The sequence below is a fragment of the Procambarus clarkii genome, chromosome 71, assembly GCF_040958095.1.
Source record: "Procambarus clarkii isolate CNS0578487 chromosome 71, FALCON_Pclarkii_2.0, whole genome shotgun sequence".
Classification (NCBI taxonomy): Eukaryota; Metazoa; Arthropoda; class Malacostraca; order Decapoda; family Cambaridae; genus Procambarus; species Procambarus clarkii.
This window is the reverse complement of record NC_091220.1, coordinates 16,256,277-16,282,016: the sequence shown is the minus strand read 5'-3', so window position 1 is coordinate 16,282,016 and position 25,740 is coordinate 16,256,277. Positions and strand designations below refer to the sequence as shown.

The window sequence follows — 25,740 nt, the reverse complement described above, 5'->3', positions numbered from 1 at the left end:
CTTGTGCTTTCAAATGGTTGGTATTAATCTGTATTTTTGAACATTAAATATCCCAAGAAATTTCCTGCATGCTAGTTTTATTTCAAAATCCCAAATTTAGCCTAGATGAAGTACTTTTTTGATAAACCTGTCACATGGTGCTAAATCTAAAACTTATTTGATCAGTGTTAGAAATAAATATTAAGCTTAATTTATAGCTTGTTTATTACCATTAATAACCTCACACAGCACAGTAAACTAGCGACCTCCCACACAAGAAAGAGTCGGTAATAAGGTGAAAGTAAAGTGGAGTGAAATTAATACAAATACATCTCACTGGTCCACATTAAATTACTGTATTTGCTCCTCTAGTCTTTTATGCTTCTCTTATGACAATTATGCAAATCCAGGTACTATGAAGTTAAGCACATTAAAAGTCACATTTGTGTATGAAAAACTATCTAGTACTGTACTTGATTTTAACCACAGAAGACAGGGTCTCGCTCTTCATCATCAGCATCTGGGTATTCAAAGTCTCGGGTCTTAACATCTTCATCTTCCCCATACTGTAGCGCGAAGTCTGTCTGGATAAGCAAATCTGTGAGGGATTCTTCGCTGTTGATGTTCAGGGGCACGTAGCGGACCAGAGAGAAGTCCTCGAGAACTTTTCCCAGTTCATTAGTTAATTTATGATACCTGGTAGAAAATTTAGGAGATAAAGTTAATCTTGTGTATGTTTTTACGAAAAAGTCTGGTATATTTGGATGTTTCCAACAGATAGGATTAGGAAATGTAGTATAATTTACTAAAGATACTAACATTAATGAAACGGTAGTCATTTAAGTAAACAAAGCATTTGAAACTTAATAATTAATGAAACTAGATATTTTGTACAGCAGTCAGGTAAGAGAAGCATCCCTGGTCCTTATGACAGGGATGTCTCACAATACTGTACAAACAATACTATGAATAGCCTTAAAAACAATAATTCATGCACAAATGTTGTTAGCTAATACAAAGAAGCTCTCAAAACATCTAGATCTGAAGGAATGTAATGAATGTGAAAAACCTCTTTCTGAAAGAACTTGGATGCTCCCAAGGAAATAACAGATACAATTCCAATGGATAATGTCATGATAGTCAACTCTAGTTGTTGACCATCATGACATTTTGTATTTTGGCAAATACCAAATCAAATGGTTATAAAGAAAACCAAGGGTAGACTTAGTGGGAGGTAAACAGACAACTTGTCCGCACATGGAATTGAACGCACAAGTTAAAGTGGGCAGTACAAATCCCTAGTCCTGGAGCAAAGCATCAAGAAATTGCAAATGGAACCCACTGCAGAAGCACAAACGGAACCACAACAGAAGAGGTTCTGGGCCACCAGTTGGTCAAGTCATGAGACATCAAACACCTGCCCTACACACATTAAAAGCATTCCATAAAAAAGTATAAACTTAACAAGTACACAGCATGAGCCTAATACACAGGGAAACCAAAGTTTCTAAAGATAAAGAAAAGGCACATAACTGAATCCTGTCTCAAGCCAACTTAACCACCATGAGGACCAATTGGAAAGAAATATGATGGGGGGGGGGGTTTAAGAAAAGAAAATTTAGGGTCAAATGGATTCTGTGGCTTTCTGCCAACTGGAGGTAGACAGAGGCAGTAGCCAAGTGGAAAACTTGCAGTTTGAGAGTGCTACACAACGGACCTTATAATACCATGTAGGGCTTAGAAAGACCAGAGTTATTAAACTTTCTGTCGTCACTATGGGTTAGGTTGAGCTGTACTACACTGCCTCCTTAGCAGCAGCACAACCCTACAGGGATGTTAGAAAAGATTGCTATTGTACTGGTGAATAATTTCACTCTGCCAACTCTATGGAACCTTAAGTGATCTTGCCCTACAAAGATCATCTGAATGGCATAGGTCAGAAAAAAATATATAATTGGCTTTATTGCTAAACTTTCCATGGTATCATTTACAAGTGACATTATTGGAAGTCCTCCTCAACATGTGTGTCGAGATACTGGAACAACCCATGCTTATTGGTTTTCAAAATGTTAAGAAGATCCATCCAGCAATATATTCAAATTGCTATACCAACCAGGTACCAGGGAAGCTACTGAACCTAATAACAATTGAGATCTTCCACAATTGACCTCACCATACATTAGTCTTGGCAGCTTCAAGCTGATATGCAATGTAATCTATCTGATATGAATCTAGCTGATAATCTAGCTGATATGAATGTAATCTATCCCAGACCAACTGTTGCTGGTCTGGGGTAGAAGTAATGAAACCCCACCACGACCAATCCAGTTGAAAGGCATCCACTCCATCCAGCCCAAACCATTGGTCATGGCAGTGGTGAAAGGGGTGGAACCGGAGAAATTAGAACCCCTAAAATAATACTAGATACTACAGACAATGCAATTTTAATTAAAAAAAAAAATAAAAAGGTAATTTTTACCAGGAACACCTAAATACGTAAAGGACTGTACTGTACTTGTTCTTACTTCTTGTTAAATCTGGAAACGTTGTGTTCAGATGCAAGCAGCTCATGGATTTCTGGCTCTAAAAACATCTCTAGCTGATTTCGTGCAGATTTGTTCAATAAATCCATTTTTGTCAACACATTAATGTGTGGTACCTGAAACATACAACAGTATTAAGTCACTGGGAATAAACCTATAGGTTCAATTCCAATTATTATTTTTCTCCGCTTCTTTTTATTTTTCTTAACCTTGCGTGCGCCTGTCTTTCTTTTCCTGTTACTTTCTGACTTGTGTGCCTACTGACAGCAAAAGCAATTCTCCCCACAAATAATTGTTTATCAGTGCAAGCAAGTGATACTTAGTTGCTTTACTTACAAGTATGCAAAATAGCATTTAGAATTTTTCAATTATTTGTTTAAGTTACAAAACCCAGAATACACTTAGGGCACTGATTATCAAGAGGCCAATTCTACACAAAAGGATATGGAGAATTCCTAATAAAAGGACAGTATTCAAGGTAAAGATGGATAAGAGTTACATAGGTCATAGGCATTACATATTTCAGCCACGTTATTGTGACTCATCTTCATAGGCATTAGTTTGCTCACCTCCAGTTGCACCATAGTAGACAAGGCTGCTAATGACCCTGAGAGGAACTTCCCAGCATCAACCATATACACAGAGTCAAGCACAAACACAGCACATACTCTGAAATCCATAGCCTGAAGATGATGTACCAATCTGAAAATATAAAATACCTGTCTAGAAACCTGAAACAAACGGTGATAAAACAACCTTAAAGTTATCCATAAATATATTAAATGTAAAGTGAAAAATTAAGAAACCAGCATTGAATGTAATCTATCCCAGACCAGCTGTTGCTGGTTTTGGGTAGAAGTAATGAAACCCCACCACAACCAATCCAGCTGAAAGGCATCCACTCCATCCAGCCCAAACCGTTGGTCATGGCAGTGGTGAAAGGGGTGGAACCGGAGAAATTAGAACCCTTAAAGTAAGTAATTATCAAAGAAAGCACCAATAGAACCCCTAAAGACACACCCTGCACAGCGGGAAAACTACGCAGGCAAATTTCAGGCTCCAGCAAGTGCCGAGTCACCCAGGACTGCCTTAATACCAGATTCCTGGCTAGCAGACATGTAGACTGACTGGGGGCTATGTCACAAGATGAAGAGACAAAGGCAAGTAACTCACCATGGCATGCTCCACTTATTCTTGTACCAAAATGAGATAGGATACGAAGACTCTTAATCGACAACAGGAAGCCGAATACTGTAACTATACCCGATTGTTTCCCCACTTCCAGTCCTAAATGATTTGTTGCAAAGGATGAAACAAGGTATTTTTGACTTTAGATTTGTTGCAAGGGTTCTGGCAAATCCCACTTGAAGAAAGTAAAACAGTTGAGGAAAGTAAAACAGTCGACAGCTTTAGTACTCCCAAAGGTCATTTTAATTTTACAGGCATGCTACTTGGCTTGCATAGCAGGCCAAATAGCATAGTGTTCTCTATTATGGACAGTACTGAATTATGTTTGCCTTCTTTAGTACTGAAAAACAGTGAAATATCTTAAAATATTGAGAGCTGCCTTTTTAACTTGCATATTTATCACAGAAGAAAGTAAAAGAAGAGAATTGCTTGATCACTTCAGAATAGTAAGATTAGATATATTAGGTATAAAACACTTTGGATGAAAAAGGCCGATGTTTTCTAAACTTTACCATTCAGTTGCTCCCTAAAGCAAGAGTTTCATAGCCTTATAACACCTTTATGCATAGTCCAGGCAGGTTGAACCCATCACAGAATAACTACCAGAAAGCACATTTCAAAACACTCAAATCCTTTCCAAAAACTAAATGGCATTTTCACATACTGCAGCAAGCCCCCACTTGGCAATACTTTCGGAACATCTGGTACTTAAAGAAAACAAGGTCAAACACCCTTATGAAATAGGCTGTGGTATACATTAAATTTTTTTCTCCATCTTGGCAATGAAAAAATCCTGAATAAATACTGACCTCTTCATGACATCCATGTGAGTGTACAGTTCTATCTGGCCAGGGCAGTCAAACAAAATATGGTCATCATCATAGTCTCCAAGTTGCTCCTGCAGAGAAAAAGACACTTTAGACTTTGAAATAAACACAGTCAACCACACTTCATAGTTCTGAAAATATTTATAATCCTCCAGAACTCGTAAAAAAAAATTGAAATGTTATGTGGTTGCACATTTTCTGGTTAAGGCAAAAGCTCTCATTTGTTTTTCTTCCTAGGGGGTGGGGCTTTACTTCCTGTGCCCAAGAGGGCCTATATAATCTGACGTTTCCAGCAGTCAGCCTCAAACAGTTACATCTCTCCAATGTTTGCTTCACTCACTCTATGCTTACACACCATCCATCACACATGCACTCTTCCACAGGAGCTTTCCCCTACCCTAGCCACCATGTATACTCTTTTCCAAAGCTACTAAACAACACCATCCTCCCACACACACTGCCCCTCCCCAAGCATATGCCACCTACTTGCTTGCTCCATCCGTGTTCATTGCCAATCACCCAGTCAACCCAAGAACAGAATGCCATAAGCAAGCACGTGTTCTCTTTAGCCTATTCTACAATGGCACCATCCTCACACACACACAGACGTCCATATGTCTATAGAAATTTTTATACTATTCCAGTTTCAGTCAACCTCTGGGATGTCCCCAACACTCACAGACCAGATTTCAATGCCCATACCTGTAGGCCACACCAATTGAGCACCACTGAGGATGGAACATCCTCAGGGGTGGATCGTTCCATCCTTTGATGGAAACAAAGTAAAAAAGTTAATACATTGTATCTGCTTGTCAATTCTCTCAAGGACTGGTGACTGCTTTAACAGATGCCCTCAACATTTCCCTCCCTTCTATGTCTTCCCCAAGGCCCTGACAATGGTAACCATCTTCTGTGTAGAGGCTGGGATCCTTCCACCCTCCTGCCTTGGTTTGTCTTTATTTATTCTCAGTGTTTCTGCTGTGCCTCGTGCCCCCATTGTGCTCCAGTGTCCCTGTGCTCCCTTGTACCCACTGAGCTTGGGGAATTCAATGTACTGTGTTAGCACTTGTGTTTTTCCCAGTGCTTGTTATCTGGCATCTCCTGTCCAATCTGGGCTAGAGTTCTAGGTCCCAGCACAGAGTTTGGGCATCTTCCTATCTTTGCACTGGTTAGATAATTCCAGTTTCTACCGTAGTGCCTGCTGCTCAGCTCAAAGTCCCTTCCTTTCCTTATGCATGACATGCCAGACTTTTTATATATCAGTGCTGATTAACTCTCTCCAGCCTTCGTAAGCCTGTGTTCTTGTGTTTGGTGTTCCTTGTGCTCTTGTGTTCAGTTCTTAAGCCCAGTGGTTCCCACGCGCATCCCATGCCTCCCGTTTTCTTTCATTTTAACATCAGAACTAGGAGCTGCCTCGTACTGCACATTAAATACTGCACAGAGCATGTAACCAACACATGTTTATGGTTATTATTTTATAATTTCTACTGTAGTAGTCCCTACATTATCTATTTTCTGTGATGCATGTTAATGAAAGGGCCTCAGGCATGAACATAATACTGCCGCCTCCTCATAGTGAACACGCTTTTCGCTCATTTATCAACTTATCAGTTAATTTGTTACCTTTCTTTTATGATAACCAAATGATTTGGTTATGATAAGTGGTGCTCTTCATGAGCACCACTTCATTTACTGTTCTCCATGTACCCCCGGTGCTCTGGACAGCTTAACAGCAGCACCTGGTGTTTTAACAGCCAGCTTCCTACCTCCTCTCCCCTCTCTGCTCCATTTTCCCCAGTTCCTCCTTATCAGAGCTTTACAGAAGTACCTGAAGCACTTCTCCGACCTTCCCCGAACACTTTTCTTTGAGCTGATTGTAGGTTAGACATACGTATATGAACAAGTTTGGATAAATACAAACAGGAGCAGCTTCATATAGACCAATAGGCCTTCTATAGTTTCATTAACTCTTATGTTCTTATGATAAAATGATTATGTTTGTAAAATGTTTCTGTCCTGCTGCAGGAATTGAACCCTGGGTCATTCGACTGTTAATAGACTGGTCTGAAACAGGGCTGTGATCACCCCATAGACACCACAAGGTTTATCTGACACATCTTGACATTACTCCTGTCTCTTCCTTCAAGGATGTAGAATTTCTATAAGGAATAACCTTTAAGAAGTACATCAAGCAAAAAAAAAAAAAAAAAAAAGCCTGCAGAGTGTCAAACACTAAACTGCCACTTTAACAAAAACACCTTTACAAAAACATTATACAAATCACCTTTAACCAATCCAGTCCATCTGGCTCCATAAGGTACTCCATACAAAACACTAGTCCACCATTTGGGCCAAAGTCCAGGTCTTCAGCCTGCATCACATCATCGACCTGAATCAGGTCTCGGACATCCACAAGTGGCTGGTAAGAGAATGCTTCAGCTGCAGGGTCAAGATTGACTACACTGTAAGAACATAATACCAAGTATAAATAAAAACAAAGACATTGACAAGCACATCAATCAACCAAGATTACAGTATAAATAAGCACCATCTGACTATAGCATCTTATTCTTGTAGTCATAAAATGAATTTATGGTAATAAAAATACGAGTTGATGACATGCAGGGTAAACATTTGACATGTACATTAAAGTACAAATTTTATATATCTACATTTTAATGCTTGTGTTTAATACACAAATTGTATTTAACTACTGTAGAGTATGAAAGTTGTGTTATCTCGCCTTATCTCAACTAAAACTAAATGTTAAGTTACAAACCACAGGTAAACACTACATTTGTTAACCCTTAAATAATGGAAAACATCAAAGAATGTTGGTTTACAGCAAACCAAAAAATACTGTCATGCTTTAAATTTTTGCACAACTGTTTGTATACCAAAGTGCTCATAAGCGTCAATGATCAGCAGTCATGAAGAACCATCACCCACCAATTTAGTATGCTTACAATCATAATAGCAGATGTATGGCCACTAGAATCTGGTATTGTGACATCGGGAGCAAAAGATACGGAAGGAAATGCAGAATAGAACCATTGAGCAGTAGAGGTTTCATAGACACAATCAGAGAGCACTGTCTTAATATCTGGGGTCCACGGCTGTTCAACACCCTCCCAGCAACCATAAGAAATATTGTCACAATGAAGGTGGAGATATTCAAGAAGCACTTGGACAGGTTCTTGCAGGAAGTGCCAGACCAACCAGGCTGTAGTGGATATGTAGGGCTGTGGGCTGTTCCAAGCATAGAAGGCGCCTGTTGGACCAAGTTATCACAAGTCAAGCCTGGCCTCAGGCTGGGCTCGGGGAAGTGCCAAGCCATTACAACTACATAGCACTTGGAAGGGACATGGATAAGGATTTGGGATGAAACAGGGGGGAAGGAATGGTGGCCCAACCACTTGGATGGTCGGAAATTGAACACCGACCTGCATGAAGCGAGACCATCACTCTACCGTCCAGCCCAAGCAATTGGGCTGCCAGGCTCGGGGAGTAGAACAACTCCCTGAAACACTCTCCAGGTATGCTTTAGGTTTCAGCAGAAAGCTAAAGGTTGTGTCACCTGCTGACTGTGAGCTACCTACCCCATCCCCCCCATAAGAGTGGGTGAGGTGGGGAACATGAGCTGGCTCATTTTGAAACTTTTCAATCGTTTGTTTGCATTGTTGGGAGTTCTTCTAGTGGTTCATGAGGCTACTGTCTTCTTTAGCTGCTATGGTTTGTTTTGTCTCGCTGACTTTCTGGATGCCTTCCCTAGTGGTGGCATAAATAGATAAATACCAGACCAAGAGCCAGAACCTGTTCCTCTGTGAGAGGACCATGTTCTGGGTCTTGGTCCCTGGTAGGCCAGACAGAACTCCGCAGCTGATGCAACCCAGTAGATGGTATACAATTAGTGATAATAGCTTCAGAGATCCACATGGGGCTCCCCCAGAAAGGTAATGTTCAGAGTTAACAGTAGTAATTTACAATAAAAATATAAATACATGTACGCATTTGCTTACGATTCATGACTTAATGAAAAATATAAACATATTTTAAAATTCAAACTAACTGTGTGACTCTGTTAAGGGTCTCTGCATGTTTCTGCATGGCTGCACAGTACGTAGACTTGCCAGACCCTGCTGGACCCAGAACAAGTTGGCAGAATCTCATCTTTGCACTAGTTGTGTCTAATCCTGAAAAAGAGAGATTGTTTTCAATAATCCAGCCATTGCTTTTAAGAATTTAGAGAGTTACAATTCACCAATTATATCATGATTAAATGAATTATTCATATGAATAAAGAGCAAAACATGTACAACAGAGCACATGACAGGTTTTAGGAGTTGAAATTACCACTGTATAAAACACACTACTGTTGCTCATCAAGGATAGTATTATACAGTACTACCGTATATTAAATGAATTAAGTTCCTTTATGAAATTCTTGTTAAGAGAAGCCATTTTGTTAAATATAATCACCGAGACATTTATTACAATTCTGTATGCTGGCCACTTTCAATAAAGCAGTCAACACTTAATGGGAAACACGAAATGCATCTTTCTTGAGGAGTCCAATTTTTGATCAGATGGTCTTCTTTAACATTACCTATATTATACATCTGCATTAAAAAAAGAACTATTTTGTAATCTTTATTTCAAGTGCAACATATTTTTATTCCAAACGCTGTATTTGTTTAATCTTTTCCTATTGTGAAGTTGGATTTGTTATGAACAAGAACATGGCTAGTCGCCAGTTGCAAACTGTAAACATAGCATGAATGCATAAGATTCAGCTCTGACCATCTGATTAATCTTATAATAGGATAAGAAAATATTAAAATACCTTAACATATAATGGAATACAGTAAGTTAAACAGTATTTTTAGTAACATTACTTTTATAGTATATGTTCAGCCTAATAAGAGGTTAATTTTTTTTTTTTTTTTTTTTTTTTTTTTTTTAAAGTTTAGCAACTCAAAATGGAGGTGCATCTTCAACACATGTATGCCTTCGATGCCGGGGAAATAGTTAAAATAGTATAGAATTTTAGAGAAGCTGGGTTTATGTTATGATAGGTAAGGAGGGGGTATTGTCAAATCATACACAGACATTTCAACAAATCTCACTTTCCAACTGTCTAAACTATATATATATATATATATATATATACACATCGTTAGATTGTGGAAGCTTAGGTTAAATTAGACCGAGTTGGGTTTAGCTGCTATTGAGAAAGTAGGTTTTAAAATCTATTGGAGAACCAACTTGGGTACGATGTGACTTGCATACCCTCGGAGTGATGAGGTTAAATTTGCTAGGTAGAAAATATACGAAATGACCTGTATCCTCACAGTACATTCAGATAAAATTATGGGAATGAGATGCATACTGAATAACCTAATGTAAAATTTATGAGTGGTACAAATGGCTTGATCTGATACAGGAACCGTGTCGCTGTACAAACTGTGATCTCCCTTTAGTAAATGCTAAGTTTGTCATGGTGTTTGACCTCAAACAGGGGGGGGATGGGATAGGCTACTGTGGTTCCTACCTTTACAATTCGTGAAATTTGCAAAATTGTCATGAAACGAAGAGGAACCTCTATGTTGGTTTAGGGATTGGCACTGTTGCTTCTTAATGGTATGTGCAACTTGCGTGAAGGTTTCCTCTCCTGATGACTATACACAACACTGCCTGTTGTTGCTCTTGCAGGACTGCGGGCAACGACAAGTATGAATGTGCTCCTCTCACTTCACGTGGATCTGTCTGAGGTATATTTACAACTCGCCTAAAGGTTACATATGTCAGGCCACGCAATTGGCCACTTCCCATGCCACTATCTTACATCTGCTTCCATTGGTCGGCGCAAGGGCCATGACGTCATATGTACCCCCGCGAGATTCAACATGTAAAACACCAAGTAATGAATCCCCAAATTTCGGAACACATTCGACTCCTCGATCGTCGTCGCGCTAAATAAAAACACGACATCCCCCAAGTTATTTATTTATGTGTACAAGAGTTTTTACATTCTTGTACAGCCACTATCAGGCATAGCGTTTCGGGCAGGTCCCTAGGACTACAAATCCCGAGCGCTGTCCACTCAGCCGTCAAGCCCCTAGACGTCTGTGGATACCTATGCTTGTGTATACCTATGCTGTATTGTGTATACCTATGCTGTATTGTGTATACCTATATTGTATTGTGAATACCTGATGTGTATACCTATGCTTGTTAATAAAACAAAATATGAATACAATTTCTAATTCTGATAATGTACAACTATTTACGATTAAAAATTTCGATTCTATTTTATTTTATTTTACTTTTGTTTAAACTTAAAAATGATTTACAGTATTGATTATTATATGGTAATAGAACTGTTTGACCATTCTGGAAATCCGGATTTAAATCGGATATGTAAACAAACCCAAAATGATAAAATATTGTATTTGTACAAGTTGTGTGCATCCAAAACTCTCTGTAATCAGTTGTACATTAGCGTTACGTTTTAATATCTAAAATCTTTTATATATGTAGGTTTTGTATAAATATTTTTGTAAAATTTCTGTTTGTTGGTACGGACACATTCGGACAGTTCTAATCTGGAGTCAAGGCTGATCTCTCTAGTATAGAGTCTTGACAGTTGTCTGGAATATCTCAAGACAATGCATAGTGTGGGAGACAATTCCTCTGACACTCAAGAAAGACTGTATAAGATGCTTGAGAAACTACAGACTCTAGCTCGAGACATCCCAACGTAAGTTTGGCATCAAGTTTGGAGCTGCTTTACTGACGTAACCTACTGGGAAAAACGCAGCGCTTTCTCGTTACTAATTATTATTCATTTAGTTGATTATGTGAATACTGAATGGTCACCCTAGTACTTAATGATTCGTTCACCACAGTTAATTAGATACAAAAAATAAAGTTTCCGATGTGAAGGGTAAAAATGATGGCAAACCCATGCTCCACTAGACCTACTTGTGCCTGGGCCTACCTTAATGATTGGCTCAATTGGGCTTCCTGTCCTTTTTGGATCTGTCTGCTAACGAGGGATTAAACATTGGGGATGTTTAACAAGTTTTGCTTCTTGGCCAGTATTTAGCAGTCTTTCTACACCTTCACAATCTCTGACCTTGTTGGAGCTCATTTGGAATACTATTGCAGCTGCCATTTCCCTACTATAGACCATGGTGTATTGCTGCTTCCCATCTTTCCATCTTAGCTCTTGCAAAGCACCTCCTCATGCATTGGCAGCTTGATCACTTCTTGAGCTAGATCATATTTTTCTGAGACACATCTGGTTGAAGGCATAGCAATATTTCCATGGCTTTGTTTGGGTGACATTTTGCTTCTGGCTTTGTTTGAGTGACATGTTTGTTTTTAAGAATATTCATAAAATCATTTGCATTGTGAGGTATGCCTGACATTGGAACTAAATACACCTCACTGTATGAAAATATATCTTCACATTCATCCAAATATTTCTTTAAATAATTTCAGAAAGTTCCAGCAACGTCTTCCTTATGATCTTCTGTCTTCACTTGCCCATGTGCTGCTTGATAATACTGTGTTTGAGATAGTGCGTGAATTAGCAGAGTTACAGCACATGACAGAGAAGAGCTTGCATCAGCAACGTTCTCACATGATCAACAATCACAAAGGTATGTAATATATGCAATATATAACCCCAAAGTTAATTGAAAACTATTGATCAATTTCCAAAGAATTTACTCCTTTATTTACTGTATATGAGGTATATTTCTTCCAAGATGTACTTTTATATATGTAATATTAAGACATCACTCATATGTCTCTAAACCTGTGCATTTACTTTGAGGATAAGTAAGAATCATTGAGAAAATCAGTAGGAGCCATGAGGAGTATTCAAACCCACACACTTGGTACTCCCAAAAGTAGAAATTACATTAATGTGATTTCATTGTGCATAAGAATCATTGTTATGACATGAGTTTTGACACAAGTTTTCCTTTTTTGTGTAGTGTGTGAGATTTCATATTTATGGATTCAGTACTCGAGCAGAACTGTGCTTGTTCAGGCCCATCATCTTTGTTTTATTTATCAGAAAATGTTCAAGTTTCTAGTTCATAATGTATTGCCTCTTAAAATTTACTAAGCTATCTATAGCTATTCATAATTAAGTACTTCTTATTGTCTTTTGACCTGTTTTGGAAACAAATAATGGGTAGATTTTAATGTTTAAATTTTAGTGTTTCATTGAGTTTCAATCAGTGGAAGTTGAATGAAACATAACACTCATGACATTTTTCTAGTATCCTCTTACATGTTGTTCAAACATTTATAGTTGAACGTGAAGCACTGCTCAAGACTCATAAAGAGGAGCTTCAGGCTGCAGAGCGTCAGGGCAAAGCTCATGTTGCCTCACGCTTGCCTCGTATCCATCAAGAGCAGTTAACACAGTTGGATGCTCGCCAAGCTCAAGAAGTGGCTAATACGCATACCCGTATACAGCAGGTGCTAGACCAAAAGGTAAACATACAAGCTTTTATCTACTGTATGTATAAATACTAATTATAAATTTTTGGCTGCAAATTCTGTTTAATTTTATAAGCTAGTTTACTGTACCACTCCCTAAGGTATGATCCACTGTATTACTTTAAAAGGTACTTATTCGTAGGTACATCCTACCACCTACAAGACCAAGACAGACCTTCAAGTTTACACTACAATCTTTGCCCAATGCGACTAATGAGATGCAGGGCAAGATTACATAGTCCCAATGACAAAGTACTCATTTCATGTCTCTTCATACATGCATGGAATATGCACTGCTTCCTCTGCCCATTTCTCTTCACGTTTCCTTTCCCTCCAAAGATGCTAAGGTATGATTAGCATCTTTGGAGGGAATACACATCCTTAAGTGACCTGCATCAGCCCATTAAAAGTGTAAAACGAAATTGGCAAAGTTTATTTAAAAAATGATTTCCCTAGTGAAAAGCCTAAGAGATAGAGATAATTCATGTTTGAATTATCTAAACCTTTTGATCATTTTCAATAACTAGCACACTCACTCTCTAGCCCTCACTTTTTTATTAAAAAGATTTTATAAAATAAGTAGTAGTAGTTGGTAACCAATTGCTATTACCAGTGTATTCTGAATATAATTGTTCATGTGGTATAATATTTGAATATGATTTTCAACAGGTGACAGAACAGCAGTCAACCTTGCAACAAGTTGGAGTTCCAGGGTTCCATGAGACAGACAACCCTATGGAGATTAAGGTTCAGATGTATATCATGGGGTTCATTGTCAGAATTGGGGGAATTAAAGTCCCTCGCTGAACATTATGTACTGTATTAGTATACTGTGCTTATTATTTTTGTGCTAATGCACATTGTTGACCAGTTTGCATCTTCTCCGAGTCTTGGATGTTACTCAAGAATGTAGTGATGTGTAGGAATTCCACAATTGTGTAGTGGGATAAGATAGTTATTATTTCAACATTGTTTGATATTAAAGATATATTTTCACCAGCTGTTTTATGTTCCTTTTCTAAATGTGTCATATAGCTATTTTCTGCATGTAAGAGTCCGAAAGAGTAACACTGAGCAAGAGACTTGTATCTTGTACTACTGTCACATACACTGGAAGTCAAAGCGTTCACCTTTGTCCTAAACAGAAAATATTATAAAGTTATAATTTTATTGTATTATCAACCAATGGTTTAAATTATAAGTAGGTATATGCTGAACACGTTTTCTTTGAAATAGTCTGAAGAATTTGGTTTTCTGAAAAATAAATTCCAAGGTACAGGGGTACACCTAAATAGTTTTTGTATTCGATATGTCACATTTTTGGACAATAATACACCGTATTAATGTAACCAAACGTAATGAAACCTAACCATACCAAGCCAAACCTTAACATAACTGTAACATAACCAACAATGGATAAAGAGTATATAACAGCACTAATGAAATAATGGTTTTGAATCCATTACCTCCAGGGGAGATCTCCTCACCGAGGACAGATTAATGAGTGGAAAGACTACAAATATATACTGTTGGCATAATAAACAATTAAATGCAGATGTTTATTAATATTTAATTAATAGTCACTTCAGATAACTAATCTGGTTATTGTAAGGCAGCTTAAGATGAGTGAAGAGTAAAATTGATTGACAGAGGTGTAATGACTAATATGGTGTGTGTAAGGTTGGAACATTTATTGTGACAACAAAAATGTAAGGGACAATGAAAGGTAGGTTTACATTGTGAGATACCTAATACCATTATTATATACCATATATGTTCTATAGCTGCTTAAATAACGTAGAGATTTAGAGACAACCATTTCTCTGACCCCATCAGGACTGTGTCAAAATTCAATTACATTGTAGTGTAATGCCCTTCTGTTCTCATTATCCTTATTAGCTTATATTACCTGCAAAAACTGAATGGAGCCAATTTCCTGTCAGTCATTGATATATATTAGAAACAGAATGGGTAGTGACCCTTGTGGTACTCTACTAGTTGAAGCTCTCCACTCTGCTGTCTCTTTTATCACTGTAGCCCTACATTTCCTGCCTGCGAGGTACTCCTTCATACACTTGAGAACTCGTCCAGAGTGCTTCTCAAGCTTTGGTAAGAACCTCTTGTGTTGGGCAGTGTCAAATGGTTTCTGACAGTTGAGGAATACCTGTATGCTGTCTGTGCATCCTTCTCTTGCTCTCTGACTTGATTTCAGCTATCTTGCTGTAGAACTGTAATGTGTATAAAGCAGGATTTGCCTTAGCTCAGTACATGCTGATATTTAAAGACACAATTTAGTTATAAGAGTTATATATAACTAGACAGGAATATATGCTAAGGATGGTGGTCCTGAGATCAGCAGTTCGTATTTTCCCTCTTTCTCATACTGTATATTGTTTTGGCAAAAACGTTACCCATTTTCAACTGTCTGAAAATCATCTTTTTCGATTGTTGGGTTGAATGCTATAACCAGGGTCTACAGTGCCTCTGCTTATATTAGTAACTATGGGGGATATTTTGTCTATGCTTACCTTTTCCTGTGGAGGCCTAAGGGACCAGGAAGTGAACCCAGGTCCTTAATTAATTTCAGTCCCTGTGCCGCAATGGTAAAACACTTGCCCCGCACTTCGCGAGCAATTTGGCCTTGGTTCGTATCCTGGCCGGGGAGGAGTGACTTGGTGCCAATCCTTAAATGTACACCTCTGTTCACCCAGCAGTGATTGACTGATGAAGATTAAGCCACCCAAGAGGTGGCACAGGTATGAATAGCCTGTAAGTGGTAGATTTTTTGGAGTAAATGTGATCTCCACCCAACAGTAAATGGGTATCTGTTTGTTAAACAATTTGGCTGGTTATATTCCCGGGAAAATTAGGATTAAGGACCTTCCCAAAATGCTATGCGTTCTAGTGACTTTACAAGAATGTAAGTACTCTTGTATATATAAATAAAAAATATAAAAAATTGGACTATGACCACCCCAAATGCTGTCCGCCAATTGGTGGACAGCATTTGGAGCCTATTGGGCTCTTATCAAATCTACATTTGAAACTATGTATGGAGTCTTCTTCCACCACATCACTGCCTAATGCATTCCATTTGTTAACTACTCTGTCACTGAAAAAAAATCTTTCTAATGTTTCTGTGGCTCATTTGGGTACTAAATTTCCACCTGTGTCCCCTTGTTCGTGTTCTACCAATGCTAAATAGTTTGTCTTTGTCCACCTTATCAATTCCCCTGAGAAATTTGTAGTTGGTTATCATGTCTCCCCTTACTCTTCTGTCTTCCAGGGATGTGAAGTTTAGCTCCCGTAGCCTTTCCTCGTAGCTCATACCTCTCAGTTCTGGGACTAGTCAGGTGGCATACCTCTGAATCTTTTCTAACTTTGTCTTGTGTTTAACTAGGTATGGACTCCAGGCTGGAGCTGCATACTCCAAAATTGGTCTGACATTAAGTGGTATACAAGGTCCTGAACGATTCCTTACACAAGTTTTTAAAGGCAGTTCTTATGTTGACCAATCTAGTATATGCCGCTGATGATATTCTTTTGATGTGGCCTTTTGGGGACAAGTTCGGTGTGATATCAACCCCTAAATCTTTCTCTCTATTTGACTTTTGCATGATTTCACCTTCCAGATGAGATGTACCTTGTGTTCAGTCTCCTGTTCTCTTCGCCTAATTTCATTACTTTACATTTTCCTGAGTTAAACTTTAGTAGCTATTTTCTAGACCATATCCTCCAGTTTGTCTAGGTCGTCCTGTAGTTTCTTTCGATCTTCATCTGTCTTGATTCTCCTCATAATTTTTGCGTCATCAGCAAACATTGAGAGGAATGAGTCTATACTGTGTGTGTGTGTGTCATTGCCTAAGTGTAGTTACAGGATGAGAGCTACACTAGGATTACGAACCCTGAGCTCTGTCCATCCAGCCGTCATGCCCCCGGTGTGTGTGTGTGTGTGTGTGTGTGTGTGTGTGTGTGTGTGTGTGTGTGTGTGTGTGTAAATACGTACACACAACACGTAGGAACATACAAAACAATTGAAGGTGACACGCACAAATTGACATGCACAATAACGACTTATGGCAATGCCTGTGTATATTTAGCTTGTATGTAAACTGTGGACCCTTCCCGCCTTTCTCTGTCCTTGTGGGCGAGGCAGCGTTGGTGGCAGGAACCAGGTCAGTCGTGTCAAGGTTACGACTCTCTGCTCCCAATTTAATGACTTTATCACTTATCAAACTGTCACTCGTATCTATAGTTATCCCTTCCTAGGCTAGTTTATATATATATATGATATCAATAGTCAAATTGTACCACATTGTACCTATTCATCTTACGTTATCTGTTAGACTAAGGACCTGCCCAAAAGCTACACGTGTTAGTGGCTTTAGAAGAATGTAAGAACATCAATGTTATGTACTCTCACAAACCCAATATACCTTCTTGTATATAAATCAATAAATAGCATTTTTATATCACAAGTGGTTTTAGTAGTGGCCCACAACAGACTCTACACAAGGCAGTTTGCATCTGCGGTGAGTCAGTTAGTTAGTAATCCTGCTCCACACCCACCCAACTGGGCGGCAGCTTTACAGTCATGTGCTCCACACCCACCCAACTGGGCGGCAGCTTTAGTCATGTGCTCCACACCCACCCAACTGGGCGGCAGCTTTAGTCATGTGCTCCACACCCACCCAACTGGGCGGCAGCTTTACAGTCATGTGCTCCACATCCACCCAACTGGGCGGCAGCTTTAGTCATGTGCTCCACATCCACCCAACTGGGCGGCAGCTTTAGTCATGTGCTCCACATCCACCCAACTGGGCGGCAGCTTTACAGTCATGTGCTCCACATCCACCCAACTGGGCGGCAGCTTTACAGTCATGTGCTCCACATCCACCCAACTGGGCGGCAGCTTTAGTCATGTGCTCCACATCCACCCAACTGGGCGGCAGCTTTACAGTCATGTGCTCCACACCCACCCAACTGGGCGGCAGCTTTAGTCATGTGTTCCACATCCACCCAACTGGGCGGCAGCTTTACAGTCATGTGCTCCACATCTACCCAACTGGGCGGCAGCTTTAGTCATGTGTTCCACATCCACCCAACTGGGCGGCAGCTTTAGTCATGTGCTCCACACCCACCCAACTGGGCGGCAGCTTTAGTCATGTGTTCCACATCCACCCAACTGGGCGGCAGCTTTAGTCATGTGCTCCACATCTACCCAACTGGACGGCAGCTTTACAGTCATGTGCTCCACACCCACCCAACTGGGCGGCAGCTTTACAGTCATGTGCTCCACACCCACCCAACTGGGCGGCAGCTTTAGTCATGTGCTCCACATCCACCCAACTGGGCGGCAGCTTTAGTCATGTGCTCCACATCCACCCAACTGGGCGGCAGCTTTACAGTCATGTGCTCCACATCCACCCAACTGGGCGGCAGCTTTACAGTCATGTGCTCCACATCCACCCAACTGGGTGGCAGCTTTGCGGTCATGTACACTCATTAACCAATCTTTGGATACTTGGCTATGATTTCTGGCAGTATATCATTATAAATGAAATACTTTAACATTTCTTGAACACCATTAACAGAGTTAATTATATCTGAATTCTGCAATTTTGTTCACATAGTGACTCAAAGTATGTGAAAAGTTCTGCTGACAATTTACATTATTAGGCTATTACGGGCTCACCATAACCATTATTCATAACTACATGAACATTTCGTTCTGAGTAGCTAAATCTAAAACAACAATAACAATTAGGCTATATATACCCCCCCAAAATCAGTATATGCCGCGACGCGCAACACGAAACGAACATGTTTGTGATGGCGCAGTTGGGAGTGGATTGGTTGGCAGGCAGAAGTGTGGCCTAACACAATCTCCTGTCTTGTAGGAAAGCTTTCACTACTGCTTGACCTTCCCTCCCCTCCTTATCCAGGGCAACATGTCGCCGGTTGACCTGCCTGCCCTCCTCTCTCTCTACTGGAGACACCTCATTCCGCTTGGCGCTCTGCCTAAGGCCTATACCAACTGAAGTGGGTATATTGTGCGACTGGAAACTAACGTGTACTTAATTGCAGCTCACAACAACTGCAGATTTAGTATATTTAGCTAAGTCAGGTATAAATTGATATCATTATACCTTGACACTTTTCGTACTGTGATAGCGTGGCCTTAATTAGTGCTACCAGTAACACCTTAATCCCGCTTGGTGCTCAGCCTAAGGCCTACCAACCTCTGAATTTAAATTTGAATTCAAATTTGAATTTGAATTTAAGGTGTGTGGTTTACCCCAGCGTAGGGGTGCCTGTGATAGGTCTACACGGGCCCTCCCTCGATCACTACCTGGCTGCCCGCAGTGAAAGGGGAGACAACGCTTGACTACCTGGGAAATGTCCTTGTCGGATACAGAGAATCTTTGTAACTGGAATACATGTACAACCTTTCTCTTTGTGTGTACTTACCTGTCAGGTGCTTACCCGGTGCTAGATCTAGCTCTTGGTCCCCGGCTCTAGCTATTAGCAACCGATATATTATACTATGTTAATTATATATATATATTTACTGTATATACAAAAGTTCTTACAGTTGTGTAAAGCCACTAGCACTCTTAGCGTTTCGGGCAGGTCCTTAATCCTAATTTTCCCCGGAATACGACCCGCCAAATCGTTTAACAACCAGATACCCATTTTACTGTTGGGTGAACAGAGGCTACAGTTAAGGGTTGGCGCCCGGTCAATCCTCCCCGGCCAGGATACGGACACTGAGATAAGGACCACACACGGACACTGAGATAAGGACTACACACGGACACTGCAGCGAGGGCTGCAGTATTTCAGTCATCCACCTTGACATGTTGCCTCGCCCTCCTACACTTTGACTTCTGACTGTCAGAAATTCGTTTACTCTCTGGAGAACCGTTGTCACCCCAGCCAGTATCTCGTTTTACGGGCTATTCATGCCCGTGCCACCTCTTGGGTGGCTTAATCTTCATCAATCAGTATCTCGATGACTCGATATTGAGTCTGTACATTACAAGGCACCGTATCCAAGGCCGCTTATGTATTCTCCGTAAAACACACTTTGTTCACGCTACTCTTTCCTCTTGGAGCAACATCAATCCGCGGGGAGAAAAGTAGATTGGCATACATACTAATATTTACGCTTCATGAGGCTATGCCGTGTTTTGTGATGATCTGATACGTCCCCCAAACGTTTATTTGGTCATTATCTTCTGTATTTCCTCGCACATTGTGCATGCTAGACGAACTGGTCTGTAGTTTAGAGCCTATACTGTCTGTCACGTTTGGAAATTTGTTATTAGAGTGGCGATGTTTCCGGCATCCAGTAATTTATGTTTTCAGTGTCTTCTCGAGGTTTGTGGAGTGACTCTAGCTTATTATTTTAGTAACTACGGGCTCACCATAGCCCGTGTTACTTGGAACTTTTTGTTCCAGGTAGCAAATCTTTAACAACAACAAGTACTGAAGAAGATAGCCTGAAGGATCCCGTAGCCTTTAATCTGTCTAACTTAACTTAGCTATTTATAAGGATGTTGACACCTGCATATTTGGTAGTCACCATCAGCAGCTGGCCAACCAGTGCTCCTGAATTCAAGACTCCATACGGAGGGAAGATTTAGTTTGCAAATTGTAACTATATATTAACAGGTTTTATTTATAGGTCAAACTTTTCCCAGTAGCCAGCCGAGAGACCTTCCCGTCTTGTTAGTGATGACAAACTCACAAAATTGGATTTCTTATGTAAACTTTAAATTTTCTACACACACGAGTCTGAATTATGGAATTGGTCTGGGCCTAGTTCTTAAGAATACATATATAAAAGCCTACATATATACATCTACATACGGTATACATATAAATATACATATTACATAAATATGAAAAAGGATGCAGAAACACGCAAGCTATAGATCACTATATAAGCACTCTAAATAACTTGACCAGGAATCGAACCCATGATGTCCAGGATCACCCCCAAGTGTTCACAGTACTGTGACCACCGCACCATTGATCGTCTATAAGAACTGGTCAGTCCTGGTGCTTATTATCATCAGATTCTCCTGATTATACATGGACATTTCGTTCTGAGTAGCTAAATCTAAAACAACAACAACAACTGGTGCTTATTAACTAAGCTCCACGACTGACTACGCCCTGCCCAGGAATTGAACATGAATTCAGTTTGCTATGATCCGACTTCGCTAATCTTTGTTCTACAGCACTACAAAGGAGTCTTTTGCAGTTCTGTGAATTCTCCACCTGGGTATGGTATTCATAGTGCATAATAATTGACAGTAAAACACTATCTCTGCCGAGGGCGGTCAGAGTGCTGTGTTCACATTGCTGTGTTGTGGAGGCTGGGTAACGCGGCAGAAGAGGCTGGGTAACGCGGCAGAAGAGGCTGGGTAACACGGCAGAAGAGGCTGGGTAACGCGGCAGAAGAGGCTGGGTAACACGGCAGAAGAGGCTGGGTAACGCGGCAGAAGAGGCTGGGTAACACGGCAGAAGAGGCTGGGTAACACGGCAGAAGAGGCGGGCTTTCACAGAGACGCGTGGTCTAGAGCCTCATCTCTGTGGCGGTGGGCGGCCCAAATTATATGCAAAACTGATTGAAATGTGGGTTATGTTGTGGTGTCCCTGTTGACTCGTGAAGTCTTAAATTTAGGGTCCCGGTAGTATAGGCGGGTTCGATCTCGACCCACAATTGAGAATTCCCGATTGTGAGAATTCTCGGGCAGGGCAGAGATAGTTGGGCGCGTTTCCTGTCACCTAATGCCCCTGTCCACCTAGCAGTAAATAGGTACCCTGGAGTTAATCAGCTTGTTGCGAGGATGCATCCTGGGGAGAGACAGTAATTCGACCCATAAGGGGGGGGGGGGGTTATAAGCCTAACATGTACCCTATGTGTGTAAATCACGAAAATTAACACGTGATGAAAAATGTGACATTGTTAGACCAAGGAGGAAGAATAGAATGTACCCTATGTGTATACTGGCTGCCTGTCCCTTGACACAATAAATTATTATTATTAATTATTTGTCACGATAAAATTGACTTAACACAATGCAATTACGCGCACGTGTAAGCGGCTCCAATGTGATATTTATATATTTAAAAATGGTAAAGCACGTACAGTGTATTCTGGAGAGTGAGAGGGTGAAGCGTCGAGCCGGGGCACACATAGCGGGTCGCGGGGTACGACGTTGTAAATACAAATGACACAAATTTTAGCATAGTTTTTTGTTCAAATTTTGGTGAATGACCGGATGTTTGGCGTGGATGTGGGGCGACTCGGACCCTGACTTTCTGGCCTGAGTTATGGTGGTATCTGACATTCTGACCTGAGGGATGATCCTGCCGCTGACGTTATTGTCTGGTCCGTCGCTTTCGGTCAAGGACGTCTCGTTTTAGTCGTCTTATGCCGTTAATATTTTATGGTGGGCCTAGAATGATGCCAGCTGAAGTTATTCACGAAGATAGGTCTCTAGTACTAATTAGCTCTTCTTGTTCTATACTTTACTACGTGGGGTATCCGGCTGCGCCTGGGCCTCTCCTCCCTTCTCCACTCCCACCCTCTCTCCCATCTCACCCTCTCGCATCTCCCCAAGATTTCTTCCCCAGGATTCCCCCTCTCCACCATCTCTCTCAATTTTCCCCTCTCCACATTTCTCCCCCAACATCCTCCCCTCATCCCTCTCTTCAAACATCCCCCTTCTCCTTCCCTCTCTTTAAACATACCCCTTTTATAATTGGCTCAAGGACTGAACCCAAAAATTCATTTAGCTAAGCAAGTTACAGTCTTGCTTGCAAGTTACAGTCTTGCTTGCAAGTTGGTAAGCTAGTTACACAGTTTAATGTATGCAGACAATGGGTTCTACAAAGATCACATGCATCTAAGCAAGTCTGATGGTTCTTATTTTCGTTCCATAAAAGCAGAGGAACTGCCAGTGATTATGACTCGCTGGTCGTGTGAAGTTCAATGCTTTTATAGCGGCTTTCACAACACCTATTTTGAATCTTCCACTACACAACACTTCTCAATGAATAGTACACTGGAAATGGCAAAATTCAGGGTAGATTTTACAATAGGAATCATATCCTTTAATTTAGAAGCCTCAAAAGCTTTTCTACCTATAATTTACGGCGCTCCATAGTAGCCTCATAAACAGCTTTTGTCCAGTAAACGGCTAACTAAACCAGTGTTCCTACCACACTCATCAAGTATTCATCATATGTCGCTGCTGTTCCCCAAACTCTTCTGTTTCTTGCATACTTTCATCATCGTGACGAATAAAATTTGCAAATAAACTTCTTCCATCACGGTATCCACCCGCACGGATCCTCTGTTTACTCTGTATCAGTATACTAGACGCAGTCAATATCAGTGAGTGTTTATTTTTTATTTATATGCCAAAGCCAATGTTTGATGATGACTATGTAATCAATGCCCAGCAAGATTGATGAAGAAGAAAACGGTAGCCTAGTGCAACCTCAGGACAAGTCCATTGCATCCAGCGGTCGACCCCAAAAACACATTCATCAATTTTAATATGCTGTTCATTCTAAATAGGAATTTTTCAAAATATAAATTAATATTGTTATATGTTAGCATACTGTGCATATTTAGTTATTGGTTTGGTTAAATTAGGTGTTCAGGTTCTGTTGACGATTATTTGTATTTGCAACCCGTCATCACACTAGGCTGTTTAAAACAGCGGCCGTCATTCCCAGACGCATTCATCAATTTTAACATACTGTGTATTAAAAAATGGATTTTTCTCATATATAAATTAATATTATTATACATAAAAATTCTATGTATAGTTAGGCATAGGTTAGGTTAGGTGTTTAGGTTCTGTTGGCGATTATTTGTCTTTGTAGTACGTGGGTGAAGCATTTACAACGTTGTGGTTCGAACAAAAGTCGTCAGCGAAGCACTTGTTCCGGAAGTGTTCGAACGAAATCAGTTGTGAGTCGTGTGTAAACCGTTTTTCATTCATAAACAGGGGGTTTGGCGGGTGCATCAAATCACCTTTGGGTCTTTGCATGGAGGACGGGCCGAAGCAGTTACAGCGTTGCGGTTCGAGCAAAAGTCGTCAACGAAGCACTTGTTCTGAAAGCGTTCGGACGTCATTCAGCCCGTCCTCCAAATAAAGATCCAAAAGTGATTCCATGCACCCGCCAAACCCCCTGTTTATGAATGGAAAACGGTTTACACACGACTCACAACTGCTGACGATCGAACACTTCCGGAACAAGTGCTTCACTGACGAATTTTGTTTGAACCACAACGCTGTAATTGGTTCACCCACGTACTACAAAGACAAATAATCGCCAACAGAACCTAAACCCCTAACCTAACCTCTGATTATATATGCACAATACGCTAATATATTATAATATTAATTTATATTTGAGAAAATTCCCGTTTTGAATGAATAGCATGTAAAAATTGATGAGTGCGTCTGTGGGGTCGACCGCTGGATGTAATGGACTTGAGTCGAGGATGGGTTACCATAGAAGACATCCCCGCGGGTACACCGGCAGGCGGGAATGGAGATGACCTGGTCAGAAGGTCAAGAAGAGTACCATGACTGGATCCTGGGAGTCACCGTAACATTCGTTGAGATGCAAGTCTCGTCCATACCATTCACTCAGACCTTCAGAATGCACTCAGGAGAGTGCGAAGGACTTGGTGTTCTTGAAATCTTTATATAACATACATAAATACATGTTTGTTGTTTATCCTAACCGTAGTCGTAGTTAAAAGAGAGAGAGTGTGAGTGAGTGAGTGAGTGAGTGAGTGTGTGTGTGTGTGTGTGTGTGTGTGTGTGTGTGTGTGTGTGTGTGTGTGTGTGTGTGTGTGTGTGTGTGTGTGTGTGTGTGTGTGTGTGTGTGTGTGTGTGTGTGAGTGTGTGTGTGTGTGTGTGTACTGGGAAGGAGTGGGGGGAGCGGAGACAGGAACCACGCAGGGCGCGAGGTTGGACCAGGGAAAGTGGTTCTGCCACTACACACGTACAGGCAAATACACACACACACACACATGCGTGTACACACGCAAAGCCATGTGTACGTCCGTGCAGTGATTCACGGTCTTTGGCCTTCGTCCGTAATATGTCAAGGTTTGTTGCGTGGAGTATGGCAGTGTATGGGAGGATCCGCATGCCTGCTTACCTTCCTGTATTGGGGAACACACTGTGGCCAGGTTCTAATATAGCCACTGTATGGCCAGGTATCCCTATGTGTTCAACAGCTGAGAGTATGTACCCATACTCTCCTGTGAGTACTGGCAAGGCGCAGTACCGGCTTCTAAGCCCCGCCTTTCTAACCACTTTCCTTACGGTTCATATTTCCCCTCTGTAATTTCGTCTTCAAATTTATTCCATTTAATAATGATAATAGTAAATCGGGTCTTCTTGACATCTCTCAGAGCCGCTTGTGCCTCAAATTTCCATTCATTACCTCTTGTGACTGTTTCCAATCTTCAACATAGCCTCAGCGCCAAGTCTCCAATCACCTTACAAAACCCATCCTCCTGATATGATAATACTTTTTGTAACGATGTGGACGATCGTACAAATATCGACGTTGTAGATACATAGAATTAGAATTTGGTACTATTCATTTTATTGTCCGGAAAAATATATTTAAAA

At 40.6% G+C, this 25,740-nt stretch overlaps 2 protein-coding genes across 2 annotated transcripts; one reads left to right on the top strand and one right to left on the bottom strand.

Annotated features, from left to right (window-relative positions):
• Positions 1–186: 186 nt before the first annotated feature.
• LOC123745606 (GPN-loop GTPase 3) lies at positions 187–10,307 on the bottom strand. Its single transcript, XM_045726317.2, has 7 exons — positions 10,089–10,307; positions 8,607–8,730; positions 6,822–6,999; positions 4,520–4,608; positions 3,092–3,224; positions 2,505–2,638; positions 187–675 (listed from the first exon to the last, which is right to left on the bottom strand). Exons 2-7 carry the CDS (start codon positions 8,705–8,707, stop codon positions 459–461), a joined length of 852 nt encoding a protein of 283 aa, XP_045582273.1. The 5' UTR covers positions 8,708–8,730; positions 10,089–10,307; the 3' UTR covers positions 187–458.
• A 719-nt stretch (positions 10,308–11,026) lies between these two features.
• Positions 11,027–14,053, top strand: gdl (gonadal protein gdl). Its single transcript, XM_045726310.2, has 4 exons — positions 11,027–11,297; positions 12,044–12,204; positions 12,867–13,051; positions 13,727–14,053. Exons 1-4 carry the CDS (start codon positions 11,206–11,208, stop codon positions 13,862–13,864), a joined length of 576 nt encoding a protein of 191 aa, XP_045582266.1. The 5' UTR covers positions 11,027–11,205; the 3' UTR covers positions 13,865–14,053.
• The last annotated feature ends 11,687 nt before the right edge of the window (positions 14,054–25,740 follow it).